Here is a 25141-nt window from a genome sequence, read left to right on the forward strand (position 1 = left end):
TGTAACTAGTTTCCTTTAGTTCAAACATGAAATTTATCTCTTATGATTCCATCAGCAGGGAGGCGATGCAGGGGGAAAAGCTGAACAGCAGCAAACTGCAGGAAACCACTAAGTCAGAGAGAGAGACTTCACTAAAATACAATGTACCTTTCACACTGCAGTGCAGCATCAGCACCTGGATCACACTAAGCAGCAAGAGAACTGTTATTAATAGTTCATATTTATATTACTTTGTCACTCAGATATCTCCACAAGGACCATGGATCCATAGGATAGAACTAAGTGCGGATTACAAACATGAAAATATGGTTCCTTACCCAAGTTCTTAAACCTCAGTTGCTGCTGGTATCTCTGGGTCTCGCTGCAAGTGAATGGACCCTCTGCCGAGTGAGTCTCTGCTCACACAGCCACAGCAAAGTAGAAGAGCTAACTAGTTAAAATAATACATTTGAGTTGATATTAATTCTTCTAGGATCATTGTGTGTCAAACCATTGCATAAACGTGTGTTCTAAGGCTCAAGAAAGGAACAGAAATTGTCACGATATTCTGAGCCAACCATTTTCCTAGTTTATTAAGACTTGTAAACTTGCACAATCACCATAATGCACAATCACCCAGCTCTGAAGATGTGGAGGGGCCCAGACACAGGAGAACCACAGCACCAGGCAAGAGTGGACTTTGCACAGGTTCCCCCAGCAGTCCTTATTGGGAATCAATCAACAGCACCTGTGCACCACACAGTGCAGTTTCTGGGGGTTCCTAGCACAGTGGTTCTTTCAGGCAGGTGTCAAGGAGCCTCCGGTTGTCAGCCATCTCCCTCCCAAAGGTGTCTGTCTTCAGTAAATACACAGAACCGAATTATCTCCCCAAATCATTTGGTCAATATGAAATGATTGTGCACCAGGCATCTATAACTCTTCAGTTTGAGTGATATGGAATATTCAAATTACCACTTATATTGCTATTTATCTTGTAGTAACAACTAATAATCATGGCTTCCTTCCATCTTTGATCCTACAGATTGATATGCAGCACATATACAGAGTTGCCTTCGCCAGGCACTGAAATTCAGCCATCTCTGTTGGGTGAGACGTGGCAACTAGTTAACCGTACAGGTTCAGTACTGACTCAAAAGGGAAGAATGCCAACATATGCCTCAGCACCTACATGTCCCATCCAAGGATTGACATGGACCTGCTCTCTTAAACTTGCAAGATCACTGAAATATACAAGAAACTGGAAACTAGTTACTAATAGGCATTAACTAAAACCACTCATTTGACTTGAAAACATTCTATTTAATTTATACAAATAACTACTAAATAGAAAAAGTAGATTAAAAACAAAATAGCTTTTCTGGAAGAGTTTAAATGCACATTATGTAGAGCTTAGAAGAAAAAATGCATTTTCCCACAGCATTCATGACTTAAAAATCTACTGAAGTCCTACATTGCTTTCATGTTCTAGATCAGTAAGACACTAGATGCGGTGTCGTGTGGGTAGTGGCTAAATATATGTTCCACATTTGAACGGAAGTTATGTTACAGACCATACCTACAAAAGTGAAGCATTTAAAATGTGACTAACAGGTTGTAATATGATAATACAGAAAGCAATTTCTGTTTCAGATTATACTGTGTTACAAAAACGTCTGTGTAAGAAATAATGAAAGAGGCCACATAAAAATAAGCTTTAACTTTATGCACTTATTCAGTTTTTTAAAACTGGCAAGTGCATTAGTAATAAATAATTTGCAAGTTTTGTATAAATGAGAAATTCCTAATGTTCAGCATTATTGTAAACATCAGTACACATGTAAAATGCAGCTAAAATCTGACGGTTACATTTTCAGTTTATCAAATCGATTTCCTATTGTTCAGACACAGATCAATGGGGGACATAGCCAATCATTTTTGGCAAGTCACGTCTTTAAAATTAACAGTAACAGTGCAAGTAAGGAATGCAAAGAATTCCTAGTGCAATAAAGAGGAGAAGCACAGGCGATATTGCTGATTAAAATTTACCACTTCCATGTGTTTGTCCCAGGAGTGACTAGGAGACTCTATAAAAAGCTATTCAAAGCCATTGTTTAATGCCCTGATCTTGTTTTAGGATTTCTGTGTCTTCCTTCAGGCCACTATCTTTGCAACAGTACATCCAGCATAAGTCTCTATAGTTTGACCCTTTGTGAAATGCCCACGACAGTCACTGAGCAGGGTTCGTATGGTTCCATTGTTTCCCAAATGAATGGCTAAATAAGAACGTCTGCCTCTAAGAAGCCATTCGGGACCAGTCCTAGACCTCTTCAGGCCAGAATATTTCTGAACTGGACAAAAGCCTTCCATCTTGACAGCACCACAAGAACATCAACAGTCAGCTTTCAGTTTATCTAAGGAATTATCAATTTTGGTCAAAGTCTTTTTGATACGCAGAGCTGTTAGTCTTGCCGATGGATTGTGATACCAGCATTCTTTCATCAGCTTGGCAAGAGCCGTTAGTGTCTGGAAGAGAGAGAGAGGGGAAAAAAAAAAGACAGTTGTATATAAGCACACAGATCATAAGCTCACTGAAGTTTCATTGGCCTTACTGCCTTCTTAATACTCCAATCTTTACAAAAAAATTTACAACTTGGTTTACGCATACCAAAAATTGATTTCATCCCTTCAAATTTCTGCAGGGTTCCCCCCCCCCGTTTCATTTGTTGAATAAATTGAAACAGTATTTAAAGGGGATGGGGGTGTCAAGAAGATGCCCTGACCAGTGCAATTTAAAAGGGTACAGTCAGATAAAAATTATATTTGAATGTTTAAAAAGAACACAGTTTTACTAAATAGTGTAAATAGTATTACTAAATTTGTAAATAATGCAACAAAAAGTAAGTTTCCTATAACAAACATAGAAAGCACTGAAAGATTACTTGCATTTTCCATTTGTAATTTTAAAATACCTAGGGCAGTTTGTATATCTGGGAAACAGAGCTGTCTAACGTGGCAGCACAGTTCAAGTAATATATAGCTGATGTTTATTTTATTTGTCCATGGCCAACAATGTGACTCAAATATACATAAAACACTGCAGAGATTAAACCATAATTCCATATATTCAGAAACAGACAACAAACCAGTTACTCAAGTGCTGACAGGATATTTGAGGGCACAATTACATTGATTTTGGTGAAGAAAAATCAAGATTTTCTCTCTTCCTACTTTAGTCTGACCTGTTAAAAATATTTATTGATATGGCCCCTTATTTTGGGGGAGAGGAGAAAAGTCAAAGTTTTGACATAAATCTGCATATTTATGATCCTCATGTCCTTACATAGGTTACTTCAACACCCACATGATTTTCTACTGAAGAGCAAGAATAAGACGCACACAGTGGGTGTGGCTATTTTAAAATCAGTCTGGATTTATATCAGAGATTAGATTGTTTCAATTTACCTGGTGAGAACTTGTTCGCTGTGGTTTTTCCTTTAACATACAGTCAGGAATCAGCGCACATTTGGCCATCTATGTTTGCAAGCAATTATCTTAGCAATAAACAACAAAGACCATTTCAACTAAAAACAAAATATTAACAGCTGAAACTACACTAAAAGATTATTGCAAAAGGAGCAAAAGGTATGAGCTGACATTTCAAGACATGACCTCTGATTTCCATACTTACTGGGTCTGAGAACCATCTGTTGGGAACGTTTGGCCTTTGCTGATCCACACAGACCACTTTTCTCATATCTTCAAAACTAGGGTCATTTGGAACCACATCATAGAATGGAGGTTTATAGTCTTCTACAATACCTAAAACAGACGTAGATTACATTACTGTGCTGCTGGGTTTTAGTGACTTCATCAGTAAGACATTTCTGCACTGAGGCCGTGGTTATATGATTTAACCACCTGCAACATCCATACAACTACTAATTCTTATCACACACACAGATTTACATCTTCAATATGTTAATCAGTATGTATGACACTTACGAGGTAGGCAAGCATCAGACCCATTTTGCAAGTGGAGAAACTGGGGCATAGAGAAATTCCTCAAAACCACACAGTGAATCAGTGGCAGAACTAGGATTAGAACTCAAAAAGTTCCTTGAAAAAAAAGGGAACACGCTTAACCGGCTAAACCACGCTGCTTCCCAAATTAACAAAGGGACAGAGAATCTATGATATTCACAAATGTATGGCCGGTAGCTGGCTGGTGAAAGACATTAGCTAACCACCAAGAAACCTTGCATCTCACATTTTAAAGGCTATGTCGAACAAAAAAGCAGTAATTTATTCCAGACAAGCAACCCCCTCCCCCCCAAAAAGGTAAATTCAGTGCTAAACTATACTATTACTAAAGGGTACTAGTTTTGCCTATGCATTTCCTCCCAGGACATATTTAACTCAGAGTTTGCAACTGTTACTGCAAGTGTAAATGATCAAAATGGCTTTTTAACTCCTCTTATCCCTTGGGAATTCATTAACTCCTTGACACGAACTGACTGACTCTGAAGAGGAATGGGATTTTTGTTAGCAAAATGCTAACAGAAAACGTCAAGATCTGTATGCTGGCTTCGATTGGTTGACCACAAATATAACTGGTTTTCATGACTCGTGGAGGAAGATGAGAAGAACTTAAGTCTCTATATGCTCTCACATTGCCACCTCACAATAAAGTAGTTCTCTTTCTTAAAGACCTATTGTAAAGCAGGTGTCATATGATATCAAAAGGCTAAGTGAGTGGGGAGCATAAGCTCAATTTCAAAATGTTAGAAGCCTCAAAATTTGCTTGACAGTACTTAAATAAAATCTCTGAACTTAGGCATATGCTGCACATGAGTACCCACATGTGGAATATGCACACGGTGTCAAAAGAATCAGAACTGGCACAAACCATGAGAGGGAAGGTAGGTGAGGTAACATTTTTTTATTGGACCATTTTCTGTTAGTTACAGAGAGTATGTCTACAGAACAACTAGATGCTTGCAGTTGGCCCCTGCCAGCCAACTTGTGCTTGCAGAGCCAGAGTCAGCTGGCACAGGCCAGCTATAGGTTTTTCACTGCAGTGTAAACATACACACAGACAAGATACAGAGCTGTTCTTCAAGTCTGGAAAAGAGAATCAGAGTGTCACAGCTAGATACAAGGTGGAACAGATTGTTAAGCATAAGGATTTAACACATGTTGCAAGAAACTATGCAAAAACCAAGTGGACAAGCTCTGAAAAGATAAAAAAGCCCCACTAACTGATATATTGGGCTTTAAAACAAATACAGAGCATGCTCTGACACAACAGCACCAGGGGAATGACCAAGACAGATAGAAAAAAAGTAACAGAAAAAAACTAGCTTTATAAAAAGGACTAAGAAACAGCGTGGCATAGACTGGAATAGCTGGAGAACCAAAGCAGGAAGCACAGAAGTCCATTGAGGTTTGTGTGTGACAAGGTATGGAAAACAAGAAAAAGTTCAACGGGCTTTGACACAGAAAATCCTGAAACCACTTTATATATTGAAGCAACTTGGTTTACTTCATAAGCCACTCTGATAGGTTCATTCAATTTTACTTGAGTAAAATCTTGTTTATCCCTCTTTAAGTAAGCTACTTTACAACATGATTAATGTAACCGTATGACTGAACTACAGATAAATGTGTAAGATACAATAGATGGCAGAGATGGAAAAGGAAACAGCCTATTTTAACTAAACTTAATTGCAAAATTAGCTTTGATATGCATACAGAAGAGCAGATTCCATTATATGCAATGTAAAGTAATATTAACCTACATTTTCAGACGTTATTAGTGATTTGGGGCACTTCATATAGTCACCCTGAGAAGGATCTGATTTTCAGACGTGCTGAGCACCATCTTATAGGAGTTTTTTTAGCACAATATTTATATTCTACCCCATTCCCCACATCCTCTAGTCTGTCGCTCCAGAACAAGGCTTAGTCTAGAGTAGTCAGTGGAGACATCCCTATGTTTCCTCTCAAGAGTCCCTATTTCTATACTTCAACTGTTGACAAGTGTGAAGTGTAAAACCAGCATTTCATCAGAGTTAAAATGAACAAGAGGGAGAAGTTTTATAACATCTCAATGCAGAAATACCAAGCTAAGGCACACATTAGGGCCTACCTTTGGGAAAAAAGGGAGGGGAATTGCATTTATATTTGAAGTTTGATCTAAATTTCAGCTTCATTTCCAAACCTCATTAGGATGTTAATAGAAACTTTCCTCTATCACCTCAAACACATCATGGATTTATTTTAAGTTACTATTTTCATTTGGTCTGGTATACATTGTTGAGTATAATAAATTGCCTAATTACTTTTAATTGTCATAGTTGACTATATTAAATCTAGAAGGAACCAGATCTGGCCTTTATTCTAACAGTTAAGTCAAAAATATTTTAAACAACCATGCCAAACTTCATGGATCCTATGGGATCACTGTTGGCTCCACAATAACTGTGAGACTATGTCAACAAGCCACCGTAACCTCTAGTCCGCATTATCGTAACAGAGCTGTTACTGTGAACTATGATATCCTTCTCTTCCTCACTTGCAAGAGAAGAAAACAACCCTAAACCCATGCCAGTTACCAGTTTAAGTATCCCTTTCATAACTTAGAAAATACTTCAATGCTCCCATATAGAAGCCAGCTTTTCAATAATTGAATTAATGATAAGCTTGCATCCAAGATGGTATTTTTCACCTGATCACTCATTTCTACAATGTCACCTTGTCATACATGCATGTTGTGATAAAGTTCCTGCTCTACCTTGGTGGGTCTTGCACTTATTGGCAGATTTGCTCGCCCTGGAGCTTCCTGGCAGCCCTCAGTTTGGCCGTTTTTCTGAACCCACAGTCCAGGTCGACTCCTCCTGTGTCTGACCAGGAGTTGGGAGGTTTGGGGGAAACCCGGGCCTACCCTCTACTCCGAGTTCTAGCCCAGGGCCCTGTGGAATGCAGCTGTCTAGAGTGCCTCCTGGAACAGCTGTGTGACAGCTACAACTCCCTGGGCTACTTCCCCATGGCCTCCTCCCAACACCTTCTTTATCCTCACCATAGGACCTTCCTCCTGGTGTCTGATAATGCTTGTACTCCTCAGGCCTCCAACAGTCCGCGTTCTCACTCTCAGCTCCGAGCGCCTCCTGCTCCCAGCTCCTCACATGCACACCAGAAACTGAAGTGAGCTCCTTTTTGGAACCCAGGTGCCCTGATTAGCCTGCCTTAATTGATTCTAGCAGCTTCTTGATTGGCCGCAGGTGTTCAAATCAGCCTGTCTAAATTGTCTCCAGAAGGTTCCTCATTGTTCTGGAACCTTCCCTGCTCCCTTACCCAGGGAAAAGGGACCTCCTTAGCTTGCTACTAATCTATCTGCTTTCTACTCCTCTCCTATAGCCCACTGGCCTGGGCTTTCTTACCTTTTGCCCCTGCTTCAGCTTCCCCCCACGACCATGCCCGACGCTTTTTGTTTTGTTTGGTTTTTTTTTTTGCTGTTTTTCTGCTCCCATTTGAGTGCTGCCTGCTAGCTGCCAACCCCCCCACGCCTGCCCTTGGACGCTGCTACTGCTCCGGCTGAAACCCCCAGGTGGGGGGACTGCCGACCCGCTCCCTGGAGGAGGGGAGGGGAGTGGAAGCCCCCAGACCTAACCATTTTGCTGTTTGTTTGTGGACCTGTACAGGGCCGAGAAGAATCATCTTATCTCTCCGACATTCCTGGCCTGCTGAAAACCTCGCTGTTTAAAGCTACAAAACCCGGAAGAGAAGGCAGCCGACAGAAAAACGGCCCAGGGAAGCTACGAACCATCGTGGAGGGGGCCGTAAGACTGAGTAACTTTTGAACTGTACTCTTGTGTGGGGGGAGTTTTGATTGTGTCTTGACTGCGTTTGCAGGGTGCAGGAGGTGTGGCACGGAGCTGCCCCCGATCCATCGGTGCCCCCCTCCGCCCCCCCAACACCACAACCGTCACAGCCCCCCCGCCGTCCATCCCTGCTGGCAACTTGCCATCTGCCTCTGGATTCAGCTGCTCGCCTTGATTTCACTGTCCGGACCAGAAACAACAGCTGACCAAACGAGACTCTTTGGACAAACGCGCGTGGGTTCACATCCCCCCCGCCCCGGACTGTCCACCCCACAGTTTGCCCCTACTACCTGACCCCAACTCCTATTTCCTCCCTCTGTCCAGTCCGACCCATTTGCCCCGCCCCCCCGCCTGCAGCCCAACAGGGAGAAGTGGTTAATCTGCTTCCCCATTCCCCCTCCTCCTTCTGGTGTCTCCCCATCTCTCCCTGCTCACGATGGCGGGGAATGAGAGGGGTGAGGCCCCTCTAACAACCTCAGCTGCCCCTCCCCCACCTACCCCCCCCGCCCAACCCCCAAGCCTCTCCCCCCACCACTGCTGCCAAAACACCTGCCACCGCCCCCGCTGGGGCATCGGCAGCAGGAAGCACCAGGGCGACTACCACCGCTGCCACGTCCACCGCCCCTCCAGATTCCAGAAGCCCCCCAGTTGGCCAGAAAGGCCAGGGTGTGAAAAACGGAAAGAGCCCTGCTACAACCACCAGGCCCTCCACGGCAGGGGCTGCCCCCACCGCTGTGACCCTGTCATCGACCACAGCGTCCCTCCCCACTGGTCCCTCCCCCGGCCCCCAGGGTGTATGCCCGGGCGGCGGCAGCCCCCCCGCCTGCCGCCTCATCATCTCACCCACCCACCGCCTCCGCTACCATCAATAGCGGCCAGGGCCCCTTTCCCACCATGACCAGGAAGCACGGTGTCAGTTGCCTCCTGGTGCCCACCTCGCCCCATGTGGAGAGACACATGCAGGCGTTGGCGAGGGTGTTGTGGCTATTGTGGCGGCCTCCAAAATGTACGGGAAGGTAGTCTTTTCCTTAGCATCAGAAGCTGCAGCCCAGGAGGCAGTGGAGAAGGGCCTGGCGGTGGCGGGGGGTGTTTGTCCCCCTGGAGCCGCTAGAGGACCTGGACATCCGCCTAGTCCTGACCTCCGTCCCTCTTTTTCTACCCAATGCTGCCCCGTTATCCGCCCTCTCCACCCTGGGGAAACCCGTCTCTGTCATCAGCCCTCTCCCGTTGGGCTGCAAGGACCCCACCCTAAGTCACATCCTCTTGTTCCGCTGGCAAGTGCAGCTTTGTGACGGAGAGGCGCTTGAGGGGTCCTTCCTAGTCCCCTACCAGGGAGCCTGCTATCACGTCTACTACTCCACAGGAGAGGCCCGGTGCTACCTCTGCCGATCAGCGGGGCATGTCCAAAGAGACTGCCCCTTGGCCCGGCGGGGAGGGGCACCTGAGACCCCCGAGAGCCGGCAGGGCATCGGCTCCGTCGTTGCCGACACCCCTGGCCGTCCGGCACCTGAAACCACCTCTCCTCCTGCTCGATCCACCGCTACTCCCACCCTGGCCCAAGGGACACCTCCCCTACAACACCCAGATGAGTGAGGGAGCCCCGCCCTCGCTGCTAACAATCTGGCAGAGCCTATGGAAGAGAGTGCAGCAAAGATGCCCCAAAGGGAACCCTCCCTCCCTCATGCTGCCTCACAGTTACCCCCCCGAGTCCCTGAACCATCGCCTCTGCCCCCCGACACAACCCCTGCTAACCAGCCCCCAGATGATGCTATGGAGGGATGGACCCTAGTCCAGGGAAAGCGAGGCAAGCAGAAGGCTCAAGCTCCGCTGCACCCATCCGATGCGGAGGCCCCTGGAAGACCAGGAAGGGAGGCACTGACACTGAGCCTTCCAATCTGCCCACGAGTGAGATCCAGCCGCCGGTGTCGGGGACGGAAGATAAGATAGCACTGGAAGGTAGGATCCCCCCTCCACGGGAGACCCTCCCCTCTAAGACCCCTGAGGAAGCCCCTTCTGCCCGGATATCACCCAAACCCCCAGCGAACCCTGAGGCAACCATCAAAGTGGGTGCCAGAGGGGAGACCCCTGGGGTAGCGGAAGGTGACCTCTCCTCCATGTATGAGGAGATCGAGGCCCTAGGTTTGACCCCGGTCACCCAGGGAGAGGATGACCTACTGCTGGCTGGCCTCGATCTGGGCAACCTCCAGTCCCCCTTTCCCCATGCTCCCTCCCCCAACCGCCTTCCCGGGCAGGCACCCTACAGAAGGTAGTCCACCACCTGATGCTGTGGCTGCCAAATCCACCACAGACCCTGCGCCAAAGCATCACTGGGAGCCCCCTCCCCACCCCCTTAACCCTCGAATTTGTTCGGGAGGCGCCACCTCTCAGCTGCTTGCCTCCCAAAGCCCAGAGCCTTGCCTCTGCCCCCACTCGTCTCTGCCCAATTCACCTCCTCTTGCAATGCTATTGCCACCCCTGGAGTTATTTCTTTCCCTTTTCTTGCGGATCCCCCCCCAAGGAGCTGCCTTTGCATTTTCCTGCCGCGATCCATTAGGAGCTGCAATTTTCCCTCCGCCATCCCCTTCTACCCCAAGGCTTGAGATGGACCTAATAACTTTGGCCTGTCAGACGCCCCGTTGGTGGTCCGCACCCTGCCTGCCTGCCGTTGGTGGTCCGCACCCTGCCTGCCTGCCGTTGGTGGTCCGCACCCTGCCTGCCTGAGCGGACCACGAGGCTGCACCAAGAGCCCCACCAGGGAATAACTGAGAAAGCGTTGCGGGAGTTTTTAGAAGACTCCCGTGGCTCCTGCAACAAGGTACAGCTAGCTCTCCAGCGATAGGGGGACTTTGACCAAATCCTCCAGGCCACAAGGGTCCTTATAAGGGAGGGTAGAGGGACAGGAAGGCAAGGTGCTGAGGCCTACGGGCGGGTCCGCAGCTTCCGTGATAAATTATTCACTTACGGGACGGGTCACGGATTGTTGCGCGACCTGCCGGAGGCCGCGAACACCCCCGCCAACAAGGAACCCCCCCCAGCCCTCCCCATGACGCCTTTCATTATCGCAACTTTGAACACCAGGGGCTGTAGGATGGCTCTCCGCAGGTCCCAGGTGCTCTCTTTCCTTCGGGAAGGGGGGTACTCTGTGGTTTTCCTGCAGGAGACCCATAAGGATCCAACCACCGAGGACAGCTGGCGGCTGGAGTGGGAGGACGGGGTCTACTTTAGCCATTTCACGGTTCGACAGGCTGGAGCGGCGACCCTGTTCTCCCCCGACCTATGGCCCGAGGTGCTAGGGGTCACTGAGGCCGTGCCGGGCCACCTGCTGCATCTCCGGATCCGTATTAAGGGGCTCGTGATAAACCTCATTAACATCTATGCCCCAACAACGAGCCCGAAGGGGCCGCAATTCTATCAGCGGGTGTCCGCCTTCCTCAGCGCCCTAGATTCTCATGAGTGCCTAGTCCGGGGAGGGGACTTTAACACCACCCTTGAGGAGCAGGACCACTCAGGGGCTGAGCTGAGCCCGGCCGCCGCGAACGTTCTCAGAGAAATAGTCGAACATCACTCCCTAGTGGACGTCTGGGCGTGACCACCACCCGGATGACACTTCCACATTTACCTTTGTCCGGGTGGAGGCCCATCGGTCACACCACTCTCGGTTGGACCGTACTTATTTATCCCGTTTCCATCTTTCACGAGCCACTCCTCCAACATTCGGCCTGCCCCATTTTCCGACCATCATCTAGCCACCATAACAGCCTCCCTCCGTACAGAGAGGCCGGGGCCGGCTTATTGGCATTTTAACAACAGCCTGTTGGAGGATGAGGGCTTTGTGATGTCCTTCCGGGAGTTCTGGCTGGCCTGGCGAAAGCAGTGGCCTGCCTTTCCCTCAGCGCGGCGATGGTGGGATCTAGGGAAGGTGCGCGCCAAGCTCTTCTGCCATGACTGCCCCCGGGCACCAACCGACAGAGAAATGCGGCGATAGAGCAGTTGGAAAGGGAGGTCTTACAGATGGAGAGGCGTCTGGCCGCCAGCACCGAGGACCCATTCCTCTGCGAAGCATGCCAGGAGAAGCGGGAGGAGCTCCGGGCCCTCGAGGACAAAGGCCGGAGGTGCCTTTGTTCGATCCCTCATCCGCCTCCTTCGGGAGATGGATCACGGCTCCCGTTTCTTCTATGCCCTGGAGAAAACAAGGGGGGCCAAGAAACACGTCACCTGCCTTCTAGCAGAAGACAGCACCTCCCTCACGGATCCAGTGGAGATGTGTGGGAGGGCCCGTGACTTCTACACAAGCCTTTTCTCCCCGGATCTGACCAATCCTGGCGCTTGCAGGGTGCTCTGGGACGAACTCCCTGTGGTCAGCGTGGGCGACCAAGACCGACTAGAGCTGCCTCTCACCCTGGCCAAGTTCTCGGAAGCCCTCCGTCGCATGCCCACCAATAAATCTCCGGCATGGACGGGCTGACCGTAGAGTTCTACCGCGCATTCTGGGACATCCGTGGCCCAGACCTAGCCACTGTCTGGGCTGAGTCCTTGCAGGGAGGGGTCCTCCCTCTTTTGTGCAGGCGAGCAGTGCTCGCCTTGTTGCCGAAGAAGGGGGACCGCCATGATTTACGAAATTGGCGCCCCGTCTCGCTCCTTAGCGCGGACTACAAAATCGTAGCGAAAGCAATCTCGCTGCGGCTAGGGTCCGTGATGGTGGATGTGATCCACCCAGACCAGACCTACACTGTCCTGGGCCGCAGCATTTTTGACAATCTATTTCTAATCCGAGACCTTTTGGAACTCAGGTGTAGAAACGGTCTGTCGTTCGCCCTCCTGTCTCTTGATCAGGAGAAGGCGTTCGATAGAGTGGACCATGGGTACCTCCTGGGCACTCTGCAGGTGTTTGGATTCGGACCTCAGTCTGAGAGTTTTCTCCGGGTGCTGTACGCTTCCACAGAGTGTCTGGTCAGGCTCAACTGGACCCTGACCGAACCGGTCAGCTTCGGGCGAGGAGTAAGGCAGAGGTGCCCCCTCTCGGGCCAGCAGTACGCTCTGGCAATCAAGCCCTTCCTCTATCTCCTCCGAAGGAGGTTGACAGGGTTGGTGCTGCGGGAGCCGGAGCTGAGGCTGGTCCTGTCGGCGTACACCGATGACGTGCTCCTCGTGGTCCAGGACCCGGGCGACTTGGAGCGGGTGGAGGCTTGCCAGACCATCTATTCGGCAGCCTCCTCCGCCTGAGTCAACTGGGTCAAGAGCTCTGGCTTGGCGGTAGGGAACTGGCGGCAGGTGAGCTCCCTCCCACCCGCGCTTCAGACCATCTGGTGGAGTGCGGGTCCGCTGCTCTACCTAGGCGTTTACCTTTCTGCCACGCACCTTTCTCCGCCGGAGAACTGGCTAAATTTAGAAGGCGGGGTGATAGAGCGGATCAGGAAATGGACGAGGCTACTCCAATGTCTCTCCCTCCGAGGGAGAGCGCTGGTGCTTAACCAACTAATCCTGTCCATGGTCTGGTAGCGGCTCAACACCCTGGTCCTGGCCCCGGGTTTCCCTACCAACCTCCGGACATCAATTCTGGAGTTCTTTTGGTCAGGAATACACTGGGCCCCTGTTGGGGTTCTTCATCTACCCCTGAAGGAAGGAGAGCAGGGCCTGAAGTGTCTGCACACTCAGGTCTGTGTCTTCCATCTCCAGGCCCTGCAGAGGCTCCTTTATAGTGCAGGTAGTTCGACGTGCAGCATACTAGCGCACGCCTTCCTGCGCCGCTTCCAAGGGCTCCGATACGGCAGCTCTTTTATCTCTGTCCGAGAGGTTTTCCGCGAGACCTCTCTGGGCTGCCGGTCTTCTACCAGGACCTCCTCCGGACCTGGAAACGCTTTTCAACAACCAGGTCCACGGCGGCCACCGTGGGAGCGGATCTCCTCGCGGAGCCCCTGCTACACAACCCCCAGCTCCGTGTGCAGGTGGCGGAGTCCCGCTCGGTGCGCCAGAGTTTGGTCCTGGCAGAAGTCACGAGAGTCTGAGACCTCCTGGACTACGACCGGGGAGACTGGCTTGATCCCCTGACGCTCGCTCGGCGCATGGGGTTCTCCAGACCTCATACCCCCCGGCGTGTACTTCAGGAGGTGAAGGCCATTTTGACGCCAGCTGCTCGGGCTTATCTCAGCCGAGCCCTGCGCGAGGGCACACCCCGCCCACCCTGTACCCCAGGCCCACTGGACCTTTCAATTGGGCCCCTACCCCGTAGATCCCAACAAAACCCTCATCCCTTCACTGCGAACCGGCTGCATGAACTGCAGCCGGTCAGCTTCCAAACTGCACTAAGGAAACATCTATACACACTCACGCTTCACATCCTTTCACGCCCTCACTCTGGTGTCCCGCCCCGATACAAAGTGGTGGGACCTCCTGCCACCTTTGGAGGGTGAGCAGCCCCGGTGGGCCAGCCTGTATTCCACCTTTGTCCCGAGGCCCGTCGGGAACATTATTTGGTGGCTCCTTCACGGAGCTGTGAACATGGGTGTGTTTTTGACTTGGTTCACCCCCATCCCGGATACTTGCCCTTTTTGCAATGTGAGGGAAACCCTGGCACACGTATATTTAGAGTCTGCCAGGCTGCAGCCCCTTTTCCAGCTCCTCACAAATATTTTATTACGCTTTTGGCTGCACTTTTCCCCTCACCTTTTTATTTACACACTCCCCATCCGTGGCCCCACAAAGTCGCGGGATCTCCTGGTTAACCTTCTCCTAGCCCTAGTTAAAACACCCATCTATAAAACCAGAGAGAGGAGGTTGGCCAATGAAGCGTCCTGCGACTGTAGGGCCGTTTTCCGATCCTCAGTACATTCAAGTATCCGGGCGGAGTTCTTCTAGGCAGCATCCACCGACTCCCTTAACGCCTTCGAGGAGCAGTGGGCGCTGTCCGAGGTTCTCTGCTCGGTGGCCCCATCCGGTTCCCTCCGTCTGACCCTTTGATTGAGGGGAAGAGCAAGAGACCCCAGCCCCAGCCATTGCTGCTGTGGATACCATCATCACCGTCACCTAGGAGGGGTCCTATCACATGTGGATGTACGTCTCCCCCCCAAACTGTCCACCCTGCAGCCGTGCCCATCTTGTCGGGCACTCTCAGGAAAGGAAAATAGATGACACTGGGCGTGGCACTAGGTAACTCGAGGGGGTGGAAGACCGTGAGTGTCAAGGAAGCCCCCCCGCTCTGGGCCCAAGCTAGCCTGAACACTTCTCCCTCCTGAAGGCTGCTGTGTTATACCTTGCGTTTCCTTTTGTTTTGTTGCATAGTTTTGTTTTTTCCTTTTTGGTAATTCTTTGCAAGTGTTATGCAAATAAAAAAAAAAATTTCTGATTCAAAAAAAAAAATTACTCTCCTTTAGCCATCTGGCCCGACCCTGTCACAATGTATATAATGACTGTATGAAATACAATGTAATTCATTAGTTAATAGGCAAATCTTTGTAGAAAAATATGAGGCAAAGCTGCCTGGATTGTGAAAACAGGTATAGAGTCTAAATTCTCTTTCAGTTACAGTATGTCACAATTAGCATTGATGGTCAACAAGATTATAGTATTAGAAATCAGTGAGATTGAGAAGTAATAGCAATAAGAGGTGGAGTCTCAAACACCTCTCAGACAAACACCTGTCAGGAATGGTCTAGATAATACTCAGTCCTGCCGTGAGTGAAGGGGGCCGGACCAGATAACCTCTCGAGGTCCCTTCCAGTCACATGATTCTATGAAATATAAGAAAGATTGACGAGAGACTGTAAACTAACTAGGGAATCTATTCAAAAGCAAGAGAATGAGCTGCAGTGAGCTGATGAGGCTGTATTAGGCATAGAATGCAGTACTGATCACCAGGCTTAAAAAAGAAATCTTCTAATAACTGATTGAGTGCTGGTGTGGCCTCGTGAGGCATCTGAACACTGCAAGTTAAGTTGAGAGAAAAAAAATCTGCTAATGTTGTGTCCTTCCTTAAACTAATCAACAACTGAAAGGGGGAATGTTAGAAAATATTGTGTCATCAAAACAGTCCTTAGCAGATAGAATAATTTACTCAGTATTATAGGAGCTGATTGTCTTTATGAAAAGACTAAACTAGATCAACAGTTACAGAATGGATGCAAGATCTGCCATACTGATCAGAACATTAAGCCCAGCATCCTGCCAATACAAGTTCAGAGCATACACAATTGAAAATTGCTTCCTGCCACCTATGACACAAGAGCAGATTACCTCTCCCTTAACACTTGGCACATGCTGTCAGTCATTAAACTTTGACAGTGGTTCCCAAACTGGGATGTGTGAAATGTTACAGGGGGTTCTCAGGGAAAAGTTCCCTAATGGTGGAAAAAGCTGTCCCTAGGGACTGCGGGCAGCACGGGGCCAGAAGCCTGGAGCCCCTGGACTTCCAAGAACTAAGCAGATCAAAGCAAGCATATCTATCACACTGAGGAGATTTAAACGTCAAGACTCCTTATAAGAAATGGAAAGGGAGGTGGATATTTTTTGCGGTTTTTAAAATTATTATGAAGAACAAGTTTAAGCTTTGTTGTAACATGCGTGGTTTGCCTGGACTGTTCAAGACCTGAATGCTTGTGTAGGAGGAACTCTGAGTTGGCTTCTTAAATACCTTCATGCTGTTTCACATCTGATACTCCTTGATGAAACCTAGGATCCTTGTCTTATAATAGGCTTATTCAAAGTGATACAAGCTATGAAAGTGAGATCTTGCAAGAGTGTTGCCTTTTTCATAATGTAATAAAAATACTTTAATGATAAATAATAATTAATAATAGTGTGTAATAAGCATGTCATAAAAACAAACATCATGTTTCCAAGCTTTTATAATTTATATTTCAGGAAAAGAGAAAATCCCTGGAAATATTTATTTTTAGGAGGGGGTTCATGAGACTTGACATCTTAGTGAAAGGGACTCCCAGGTTGTGAAAGTTTGGGAACCACTGAACTAGGAGATTATCTATACGCTGAGTGTGGGATGTGATTCACATCTCTAGCTGCAGCAATGCGAGCTGCAGGATGGGCCAGCCACCATGTACGTGCTCATCTGAGACCATAGCTACATACGCAAGATGGCTCACTCATCTTGAAGCTCGCTCCTCCACAGTTGTACTATATTTTTAGAGCGCTAGCTCAATGAGAGCTAGCCCAAGTATGTTTCCTTGAACCAGGAATCATACTCCCAGCTTGAAGTGTAGACATACCCTACATAAGCTCTTTTACAAATCCAGCTACATCATTTGATTGACCACCTGACAGCGACTTCCACGGTTACTATGAGATAGGAATAAGAATTTCCTCCTTGATGTTTAATATTTAAAAACATAAAAATGAGAGGAATTACTTATGGCACTGGAAACAGGAGCTACTGTAATACAGACCAACATTCTACTCAGATGGGAAGTAATAGTGTATAGTAATAGTGTAATAATACTCAATAGAAACTAGTAATTTTTCAAATTTAAACACTTAATATATAATACAACACGAAGGTCTATGAACCTAAAAAATACCAACGTAACCAATTAAGACAGGTTAGAATTAAGATGGCAAGGAAGAGTTCAGACAAAACTTCAAAGTAGAGGTTGCTTACTAGAACTCGAGGTTCTTCGAGATGTGTGGGCCCTATATGTACTCCATACATGAGTACACATGTGCCCCATGCATCTGAGTCCAGTGATCTTAACAGCAGTGTCCATTGGCCCGCACATAAGCAGTAGTAGATCTCCTCATGCTCCCAAGCAAGGGTATAAGAAGCAGTACAGATCAATACCCTCTCAGTTCCTCCTCTTACCGCGAATCCAATCACATCTGCAGCCCTCAGAGGGAACGGAGGGTGGGTAGTGGAATACAGATAGGGATCACACATTTCGAAGAAGCTCCATTTACAGTAAATAACCTCCACTTCAAGTGCTGGTCCCTATGTGTATTCCACACACAGGAGATTGACAAGCAGTTATCAGATTGGAGGTAGGTGCGAGGAATCCACCATACATGCAGCACCACAGATCTCACTGCTGCACCTGCAGCAGAGGCTTGGACTAGCACACAGTGCCTAAGCAAACATATAAGACGCTCCCGGTGACAGCTCTGCATAGGGACCTCCTTCAGGGATGCCACCTGGTAGCAGCCTGCACTCTCGTAGAGTGGGTCAATATACCATCAGAAGGCAGGATGCAAGCTAGTCTGTAGTATTCTAATAATGCAGCCAGAAAACCACTTAGCCCTGGTCTACACTAGGACTTTAGGTCGAATTTAGCAGCGTTAAATCCATGTAAACCTGCACCCGTCCACACAATGAAGCCCTTTATTTTGACTTAAAGGGCTCTTAAAATCGATTTCCTTACTCCACCCCTGACAAGTGGATTAGCGCTTAAATCGGCCTTGCCGGCTCAAATTTGGGGTACTGTGGACACAATTCGACGGTATTGGCCTCCGGGAGCTATCCCAGAGTGCTCCATTGCGACCGCTCTGGACAGCGCTCTCAACTCAGATGCACTGGCTAGGTAGACAGGAAAAGAACCGCGAACTTTTGAATCTCATTTCCTGTTTGGCCAGCGTGGCAAGCTGCAGGTGACCATGCAGAGCTCATCAGCACAGGTGACCATGATGGAGTCCCAGAATCGCAAAAGAGCTCCAGCATGGACCGAACGGGAGGTACGGGATCTGATCGCTGTATGGGGAGAGGAATCCGTGCTATCAGAACTCCGTTCCAGTTTTCAAAATGCCAAAACCTTTGTCAAAATCTCCCAGGGCATGAAGGACAGAGGCCATAACAGGGACCCGAAGCAGTGCCGCGTGAAACTGAAGGAGCTTAGGCAAGCCTACCAGAAAACCAGAGAGGCGAACGACCGCTCTGGGTCAGAGCCCCAAATATGCCGCTTCTATGATGAGCTGCATGCCATTTTAGGGGGTTCAGCCACCACTACCCCAGCCGTGTTGTTTGACTCCTTCAATGGAGATGGAGGCAATACGGAAGCAGGTTTTGGGGACGAAGAAGAAGATGATGATGATGAGGTGGTAGATAGCTCACAGCAAGCAAGCGGAGAAACCGGTTTTCCCGACAGCCAGGGACTGTTTCTCACCCTGGACCTGGAGCCAGTACCCCCCGAACCCCCCCAAGGCTGCCTCCTGGACCCAGCAGGCGGAGAAGGGACCTCCGGTGAGTGTACCTTTTAAAATACCATACATGGTTTAAAAGCAAGCATGTGAAAGGATTACTTTGCCCTGGCATTCGCGGTTCTCCTGGATGTACTCCCAAAGCCTTTGCAAAAGGTCTCTGGGGAGGGCAGCCTTATTGTGTCCTTCATGGTAGGACACTTTACCACTCCAGGCCAGTAACACGTACTCGGGAATCATTGTACAACAAAGCATTGCAGTGTATGTTTGCTGGCGTTCAAACAACATCCGTTCTTTATCTCTCTGTGTTACCTTCAGGAGAATGAGATATAATTCATGGTCACCTGGTTGAAATAGAGTGCTTTTCTTCAGGTGACACTCAGAGGAGCCCATTCCTGCTGGGCTGTTTGCCTGTGGCTAAACAGAAATGTTCCCCGCTGTTAGCCACAGGGAGGGGGGAAGGTTGAGGGGGTAGCCACACGGTGGGGGGAGGCAAAATGCGACCTTGTAAGGAAAGCACATGTGCTATGTATGTAATGTTAACAGCAAGGTTTACCCTGAAAGACTGTAGCCACTGTTTTATAAAATGTGTCTTTTTAAATACTGCTGTCCCTTTTTTTTTCTCCACCAGCTGCATGTGTTTCAATGATCACAGGATCTTCTCCTTCCCAGAGGCTAGTGAAGCTTAGAAAGAAAAAAAAAACGCACTTGCGATGAAATGTTCTCCGAGCTCATGCTGTCCTCCCACACTGACAGAGAACAGACGAATGCGTGGAGGCAAATAATGTCAGAGTGCAGGAAAGCACAAAATGACCGGGAGGAGAGGTGGCGGGCTGAAGAGAGGGCTGAAGCTCAAATGTGGCGGCAGCGTGATGAGAGGAGGCAGGATTCAATGCTGAGGCTGCTGGGGGACCAAACCAGTATGCTCCAGTGTATGGTTGAGCTGCAGCAAAGGCAGCTGGAGCACAGACTGCCACTGCAGCCCCTCTGTAACCAACCGCCCTCCTCCCCAAGTTCCATAGCCTCCACACCCAAACGCCCAAGAACTCGGTGGGGGGGCCTCCGGCCAACCAGCCACTCCACCACAGAGGATTGCCCAAAAAAAAGAAGGCTGGCATTCAATAAATTTTAAAGTTGTAAACTTTTAAAGTGCTGTGTGGCATTTTCCTTCCCTCCTCCACCACCCCTCCTGGGCTACCTTGGTAGTCATCCCCCTATTTGTGTGATGAATGAATAAAGAATGCATGAATGTGAAGCAACAATTACTTTACTGCCTCTGCAAGCGGTGATTGAAGGGAGGAGGGGAGGGTGGTTAGCTTACAGGGAAGTAGAGTGAACCAAGGGGCGGGGGGTTTCATCAAGGAGAAACAAACAGAACTTTCACACCGTAGCCTGGCCAGTCATGAAACTGGTTTTCAAAGCTTCTCTGATGTGTACCGCGCCCTCCTGTGCTCTTCTAACTGCCCTGGTGTCTGGCTGCGCATAACCAGCAGCCAGGCGATTTGCCTCAACCTCCCACCCCGCCATAAACGTCTCCCCTTTACGCTCACAGATATTATGGAGCACACAGCAAGCAGTAATAACAGTGGGAATATTGGTTTCGCTGAGGTCTAAACAAGTCAGTAAACTGCGCCAGCGCGCCTTTAAACGTCCAAATGCACATTCTACCACCATTCTGCACTTGCTCAGCCTGTAGTTGAACAGCTCCTGACTATTGTCCAGGCTGCCTGTGTACGGCTTCATGAGCCATGGCATTAAGGGGTAGGCTGGGTCCCCAAGGATACATATAGGCATTTCAACATCCCCAACAGTTATTTTCTGGTCTGGGAATAAAGTCCCTTCCTGCAGCTTTTGAAACAGACCAGAGTTCCTGAAGAATCGAGCGTCATGTACCTTTCCCGCCCATCCCACGTTAATGTTGGTGAAATGTCCCTTGTGATCCACCAGAGCTTGCAGCACTATTGAAAAGTACCCCTTGCGGTTTATGTACTCAGCGGCTTGGTGCTCTGCTGCCAAGATAGGGATATGGGTTCCATCTATGGCCCCACCACAGTTAGGGAATCCCATTGCAGCAAAGCCATCCACTATGACCTGCACATTTCCCAGGGTCACTACCCTTGCTATCAGCAGATCTTTGATTGCGTGGCTACTTGCATCACAGCAGCCCCAACAGTAGATTTGCCCACTCCAAATTGATTCCCAACTGACCGGTAGCTATCTGGCGTTGCAAGCTTCCACAGAGCTATCGCCACTCGCTTCTCAACTGTGAGGGCTGCTCTCATCTTGGTATTCATGCGCCTCAGGGCAGGGGAAAGCAAGTCACAAAGTTCCATGAAAGTGCCCTTATGCATGCGAAAGTTTTGCAGCCACTGGGAATCATCCCAGACCTGCAACACTATGCGGTCCCACCAGTCTGTGCTTGTTTCCCGAGCCCAGAATCGGCGTTCCACAGCATGAACCTGCCCCATTAGCACCATGATGCATGCATTGGCAGGGCCCATGCTTTCAGAGAAATCTGTGTCCATGTCCTGATCACTCACGTGACCGCGCTGACGTCGCCTCTTCGCCCGGTATCGCTTTGTCAGGTTCCGGTGCTGCATATACTGCTGGATAATGCGTGTGGTGTTTAATGTGCTCCTAATTGCCAAAGAGAGCTGAGCGGCCTCCATGCTTGCCTTGGTATGGCGTCCGCACTGAAAAAAGGCGCGGAATGATTGTCTGCCGTTGCTCTGACGGAGGGAGGGGCGACTGATGACACGGCTTACAGGGTTGGCTTCAGGGAGCTAAAAATCAACAAAGGGGGTGTCTTTACATCAAGGAGTATTTCAGGCAGGACTTCACGGAGGGTTCCAGTAAGAAATGGTGCACCTAAGTTATTGTTCTTATTGGAACAAGGAGGTTAGCCTGGCCTCTGATTGATACATGGCTAGATTTACCTCGCTGCACCTTCTCTGTGAGTGACTGCAGTGTGACCTAGAGGAATGAGTCCCCTAGACAGGGGAGGAGGCAAATGAGTACAAAACAAATCTGGTCTATTTCTTGTTTTGATCCACTCCATCTATCTTTTACATCTTTGGCTGGCAGCAGACGGTGCAGAAGGACTGCATGCCATCCACATCTCATGGCTGCTCGGCAGAAGATGGTACAGTACGACTGCTAGCCATCCTCATCTCTTGCCTGCCCGGCAGAAGATGGTACAGTACAACTGCTAGCAATCCGTATCGCCTGCCTGCTCACCATAAGACGGTTCAATAGGACTGACTGCAGGACTAAAGAGAATGACCTGGTCAAGTCACTCCAAATTCAGTCCCTGCGCCCATGTCTGCCCAGGCGCTCCCAGCCGACGTGGCCAGGAGCACCTTGGACATGACGATGACGGCTACCCGTCATACTGTACCGTCTGCTGCCACAAGGCAAGGGGTTGCTGCTACTGTGTAGCAATGCTGTACCGCGTCTGCCAGTACCCAGGAGACATACGGTGACGGTTACCTGAGCGGGCTCCATGCTTGCCGTGGTATGGCATCTGCACAGGTAACTCAGGAAAAAAGGTGCGAAATGATTGTCTGCCCTTGCTTTCACGGAGGGAGGGAACGAGGGAACGGGGGCCTGACGATATGTACCCAGAACCACCCGCGACAATGTTTTAGCCCCATCAGGCATTGGGATCTCAACCCAGAATTCCAATGGGCAGCGGAGACTGCGGGAACTGTGGGATAGCTACCCACAGTGCAATGCTCCAGAAGTAGACTCTAGCCTCGGTACTGTGGAAGCACTCCGCCGAGTTAATGCACTTAGAGCATTTTCTGTGGGGACACACACACTCGAATATATAAAACTGATTTCTAAAAAACCGACTTCTATAAATTCGACCTTATTCCGTAGTATAGACATAACCTTAGAAATCCTCTGAAAGGATATAGCTTGACCATGGGATCTCTCTACAATTGTGTCAAAAAGTCTTGGAGACTGATTGTCTTACTTCTTTGCAAGTAAAAGGCCAATACACACCTGACATTGAAGGAGCAAAAGTTTCTTCTCTTTGGAAGCATGGGGGTTTTGGAAAAAGGACAGGTAACTGAATACATTGGCTAAGGTAGAATTCTGCAACAACCCTGGGTAGAAATTTAGGATGAAGGTGAAAGGATACTTTGTCCTTGTGTAAAGGGGATGAGGGGGGAAGAAATCTGCCACGAGTGCTCCAAGTTTGTTGATCCTCCTGGCCGAAGTGATGGCCACTAGAAATGCCACCTTCAAGGAGAAGTGAGACATGGAACATGCTGCTAAAAGTTCAAATGGAGGTCTTCTAAGCTACGACAGCTCAAGGTTCAGATCCCATAGTGATGTGGATTTAGTGACTGCCGGAAAAGGCCTTGATGAGGCCCTTCAGGAATAGTGTCATAGTTGGGTAGATAAAACAGAGCACGCATCTACTGTGGTGGGGGTGGGGCACCACTAACAGCTGCTGGGTGGACTTGTAAGACTGATTGTGCTGTATCTAGGTGGAGAAGCATTTCCATTTAGCCAGATACCCAGAGTAGGAAAGAATTGACTGGAACCTGTTATATACAGTCTGGACCGGGAATAAACAAGAACAATCTGCCTCAGATGCTCATCCAAACACTAGCCCATAAAGTGGAGAAAGCCCAGGTTGGGGTGTTTGACCTGCCCCTGTCCTGTGTCAGGAGTTCTGTGAAGGTCTGGATCTTGATTGGAGGGTGGACTAACATGGTCAGAAGCTCTGGGAACCAAATCTATCTATGCCAGTAGTGTGCTAGGAGAATGAAGACATTGGCTCTGTCATGATGCATCTTTCTCAGCATCTGTAAAAGCAGGAAAATGGGAGGAAAGGCATATCTGAAACTGCTCATCCACAACAATAGGAGAGCATTGCCTTGGGAGTCATGACCTACAGTTCCCCTAGAACAATACATAGGGAATTTCTTGTTTGTTTGTGATGCAAAGAGATCCCGCATAGAGGTGTGCCCCAGCACATGAAGATGTCTGTCAGAATGGAGTTGTGGATTTCCCGACTCATGGTCCACCACAAAATGCCTGCTGAGGTTGTCTGCTAAGGAGTTGTGGATACCCAGGAGATAGGTCACCTAGATGGTGATGTTGTGACTGACGCACCAGTTCCAAAGCCTGCCTCCCTTCAGACAAAGCAGCAGAGATCTCACTCCTCCCTGTTTATGTAGACAGTGGTGACATTATATGACATTATGTGGATGTGGAGGGTGCGAGTGAGAGGAAGGAAGGTCTTTGCATGCAAAGGTCAACTACCCGCAGCTCTAGGATGTTGATCTGTAGGCTGGCCTCCTGTGTGGTCTATATGCCCTGTGCAGTGAGACTGTTCAGTTGAGCACCCACCTCAGAAGGGATGCATCACTTATAATAGCGATGCTGGGAGTGGCAAAGGGAACCCTGTCTCTGTTTGACCACTTAGGTGAAGGAGCTGATGATCCAGGAGTTAATGTGGTCTTTGTTAGGTGAGTAGACCAAAGTGAGCCAGGCAGGCAATGCAGATAAAGCCTGAAAAGGGGGGGAGGGGGGGGCAGACAAGTACACACTGCCATATGACTTAACAGTGACAGGCACATCCACGTGGTAGTCACTGGTCTGTGGGAAATCAAAGAAACTAGGTTGTGCATTGTCTAAAACCTTTCTACAGGGAGGAAGGCTCTTGCAGAAACAGAGTCCAACGTTGCCTCAATAAAGTTTGTTGTCCTTGTAGGGGATAAAGTGGACTTCTCTGTTCAAGCAGGCCTCCAGGGCTTTGAATGAGGTATTGACTAGCTGATCTGATCTCCTGTTGAGAGTGACCAACCAGGAGCTAGTCAGTCATTGAGATAGGGAAAGACTGTGTGGCTCTGTCTTCTCATCTGGTTTGCCACCACAGAGAAAACTTTTGCAAACATTCTGGGTGCTGTCACTAGTCCAAAGGGGAGGACCCAGAATTGTAAGTGCTTCCGGCCCATGATAAGCCATAGGTGTTCACCCCTTCCACAGGAGGTTCCTATGTCAAGAGCTGAGAGCCATGAACCACATCCCTTCTTGGAGAGAGGGGATTACTGACACCAACATGACCATCCTGAACTCCGATTTCCAAACAAAGATGTTGAGTTGCCAAATATCCAGTCTCTACACACTGT

General features: G+C 48.8%; 1 protein-coding gene across 5 annotated transcripts in view; it reads right to left on the reverse strand.

Annotated features, from left to right (window-relative positions):
• Positions 1 to 545: 545 nt before the first annotated feature.
• ACVR1 (activin A receptor type 1) overlaps positions 546 to 25141 on the reverse strand; it is a 136891-nt gene continuing 112295 nt past the window's right edge. For all 5 annotated transcript variants that reach the window (XM_084643249.1, XM_084643246.1, XM_084643247.1 and 2 more), the window contains 2 exons: positions 3668 to 3798; positions 546 to 2502 (listed from right to left, as the gene is read on the reverse strand). In XM_084643249.1, the coding sequence (XP_084499375.1) occupies positions 2368 to 2502; positions 3668 to 3798 (266 nt within the window). In that variant the 3' untranslated portion in view covers positions 546 to 2367. The remainder of the gene's footprint in view (positions 2503 to 3667; positions 3799 to 25141) is intronic.

The sequence above is a fragment of the Lepidochelys olivacea genome, assembly GCF_965140295.1.
Source record: "Lepidochelys olivacea isolate rLepOli2 genome assembly, chromosome: 11".
Lineage (NCBI taxonomy): Eukaryota > Metazoa > Chordata > Testudines > Cheloniidae > Lepidochelys > Lepidochelys olivacea.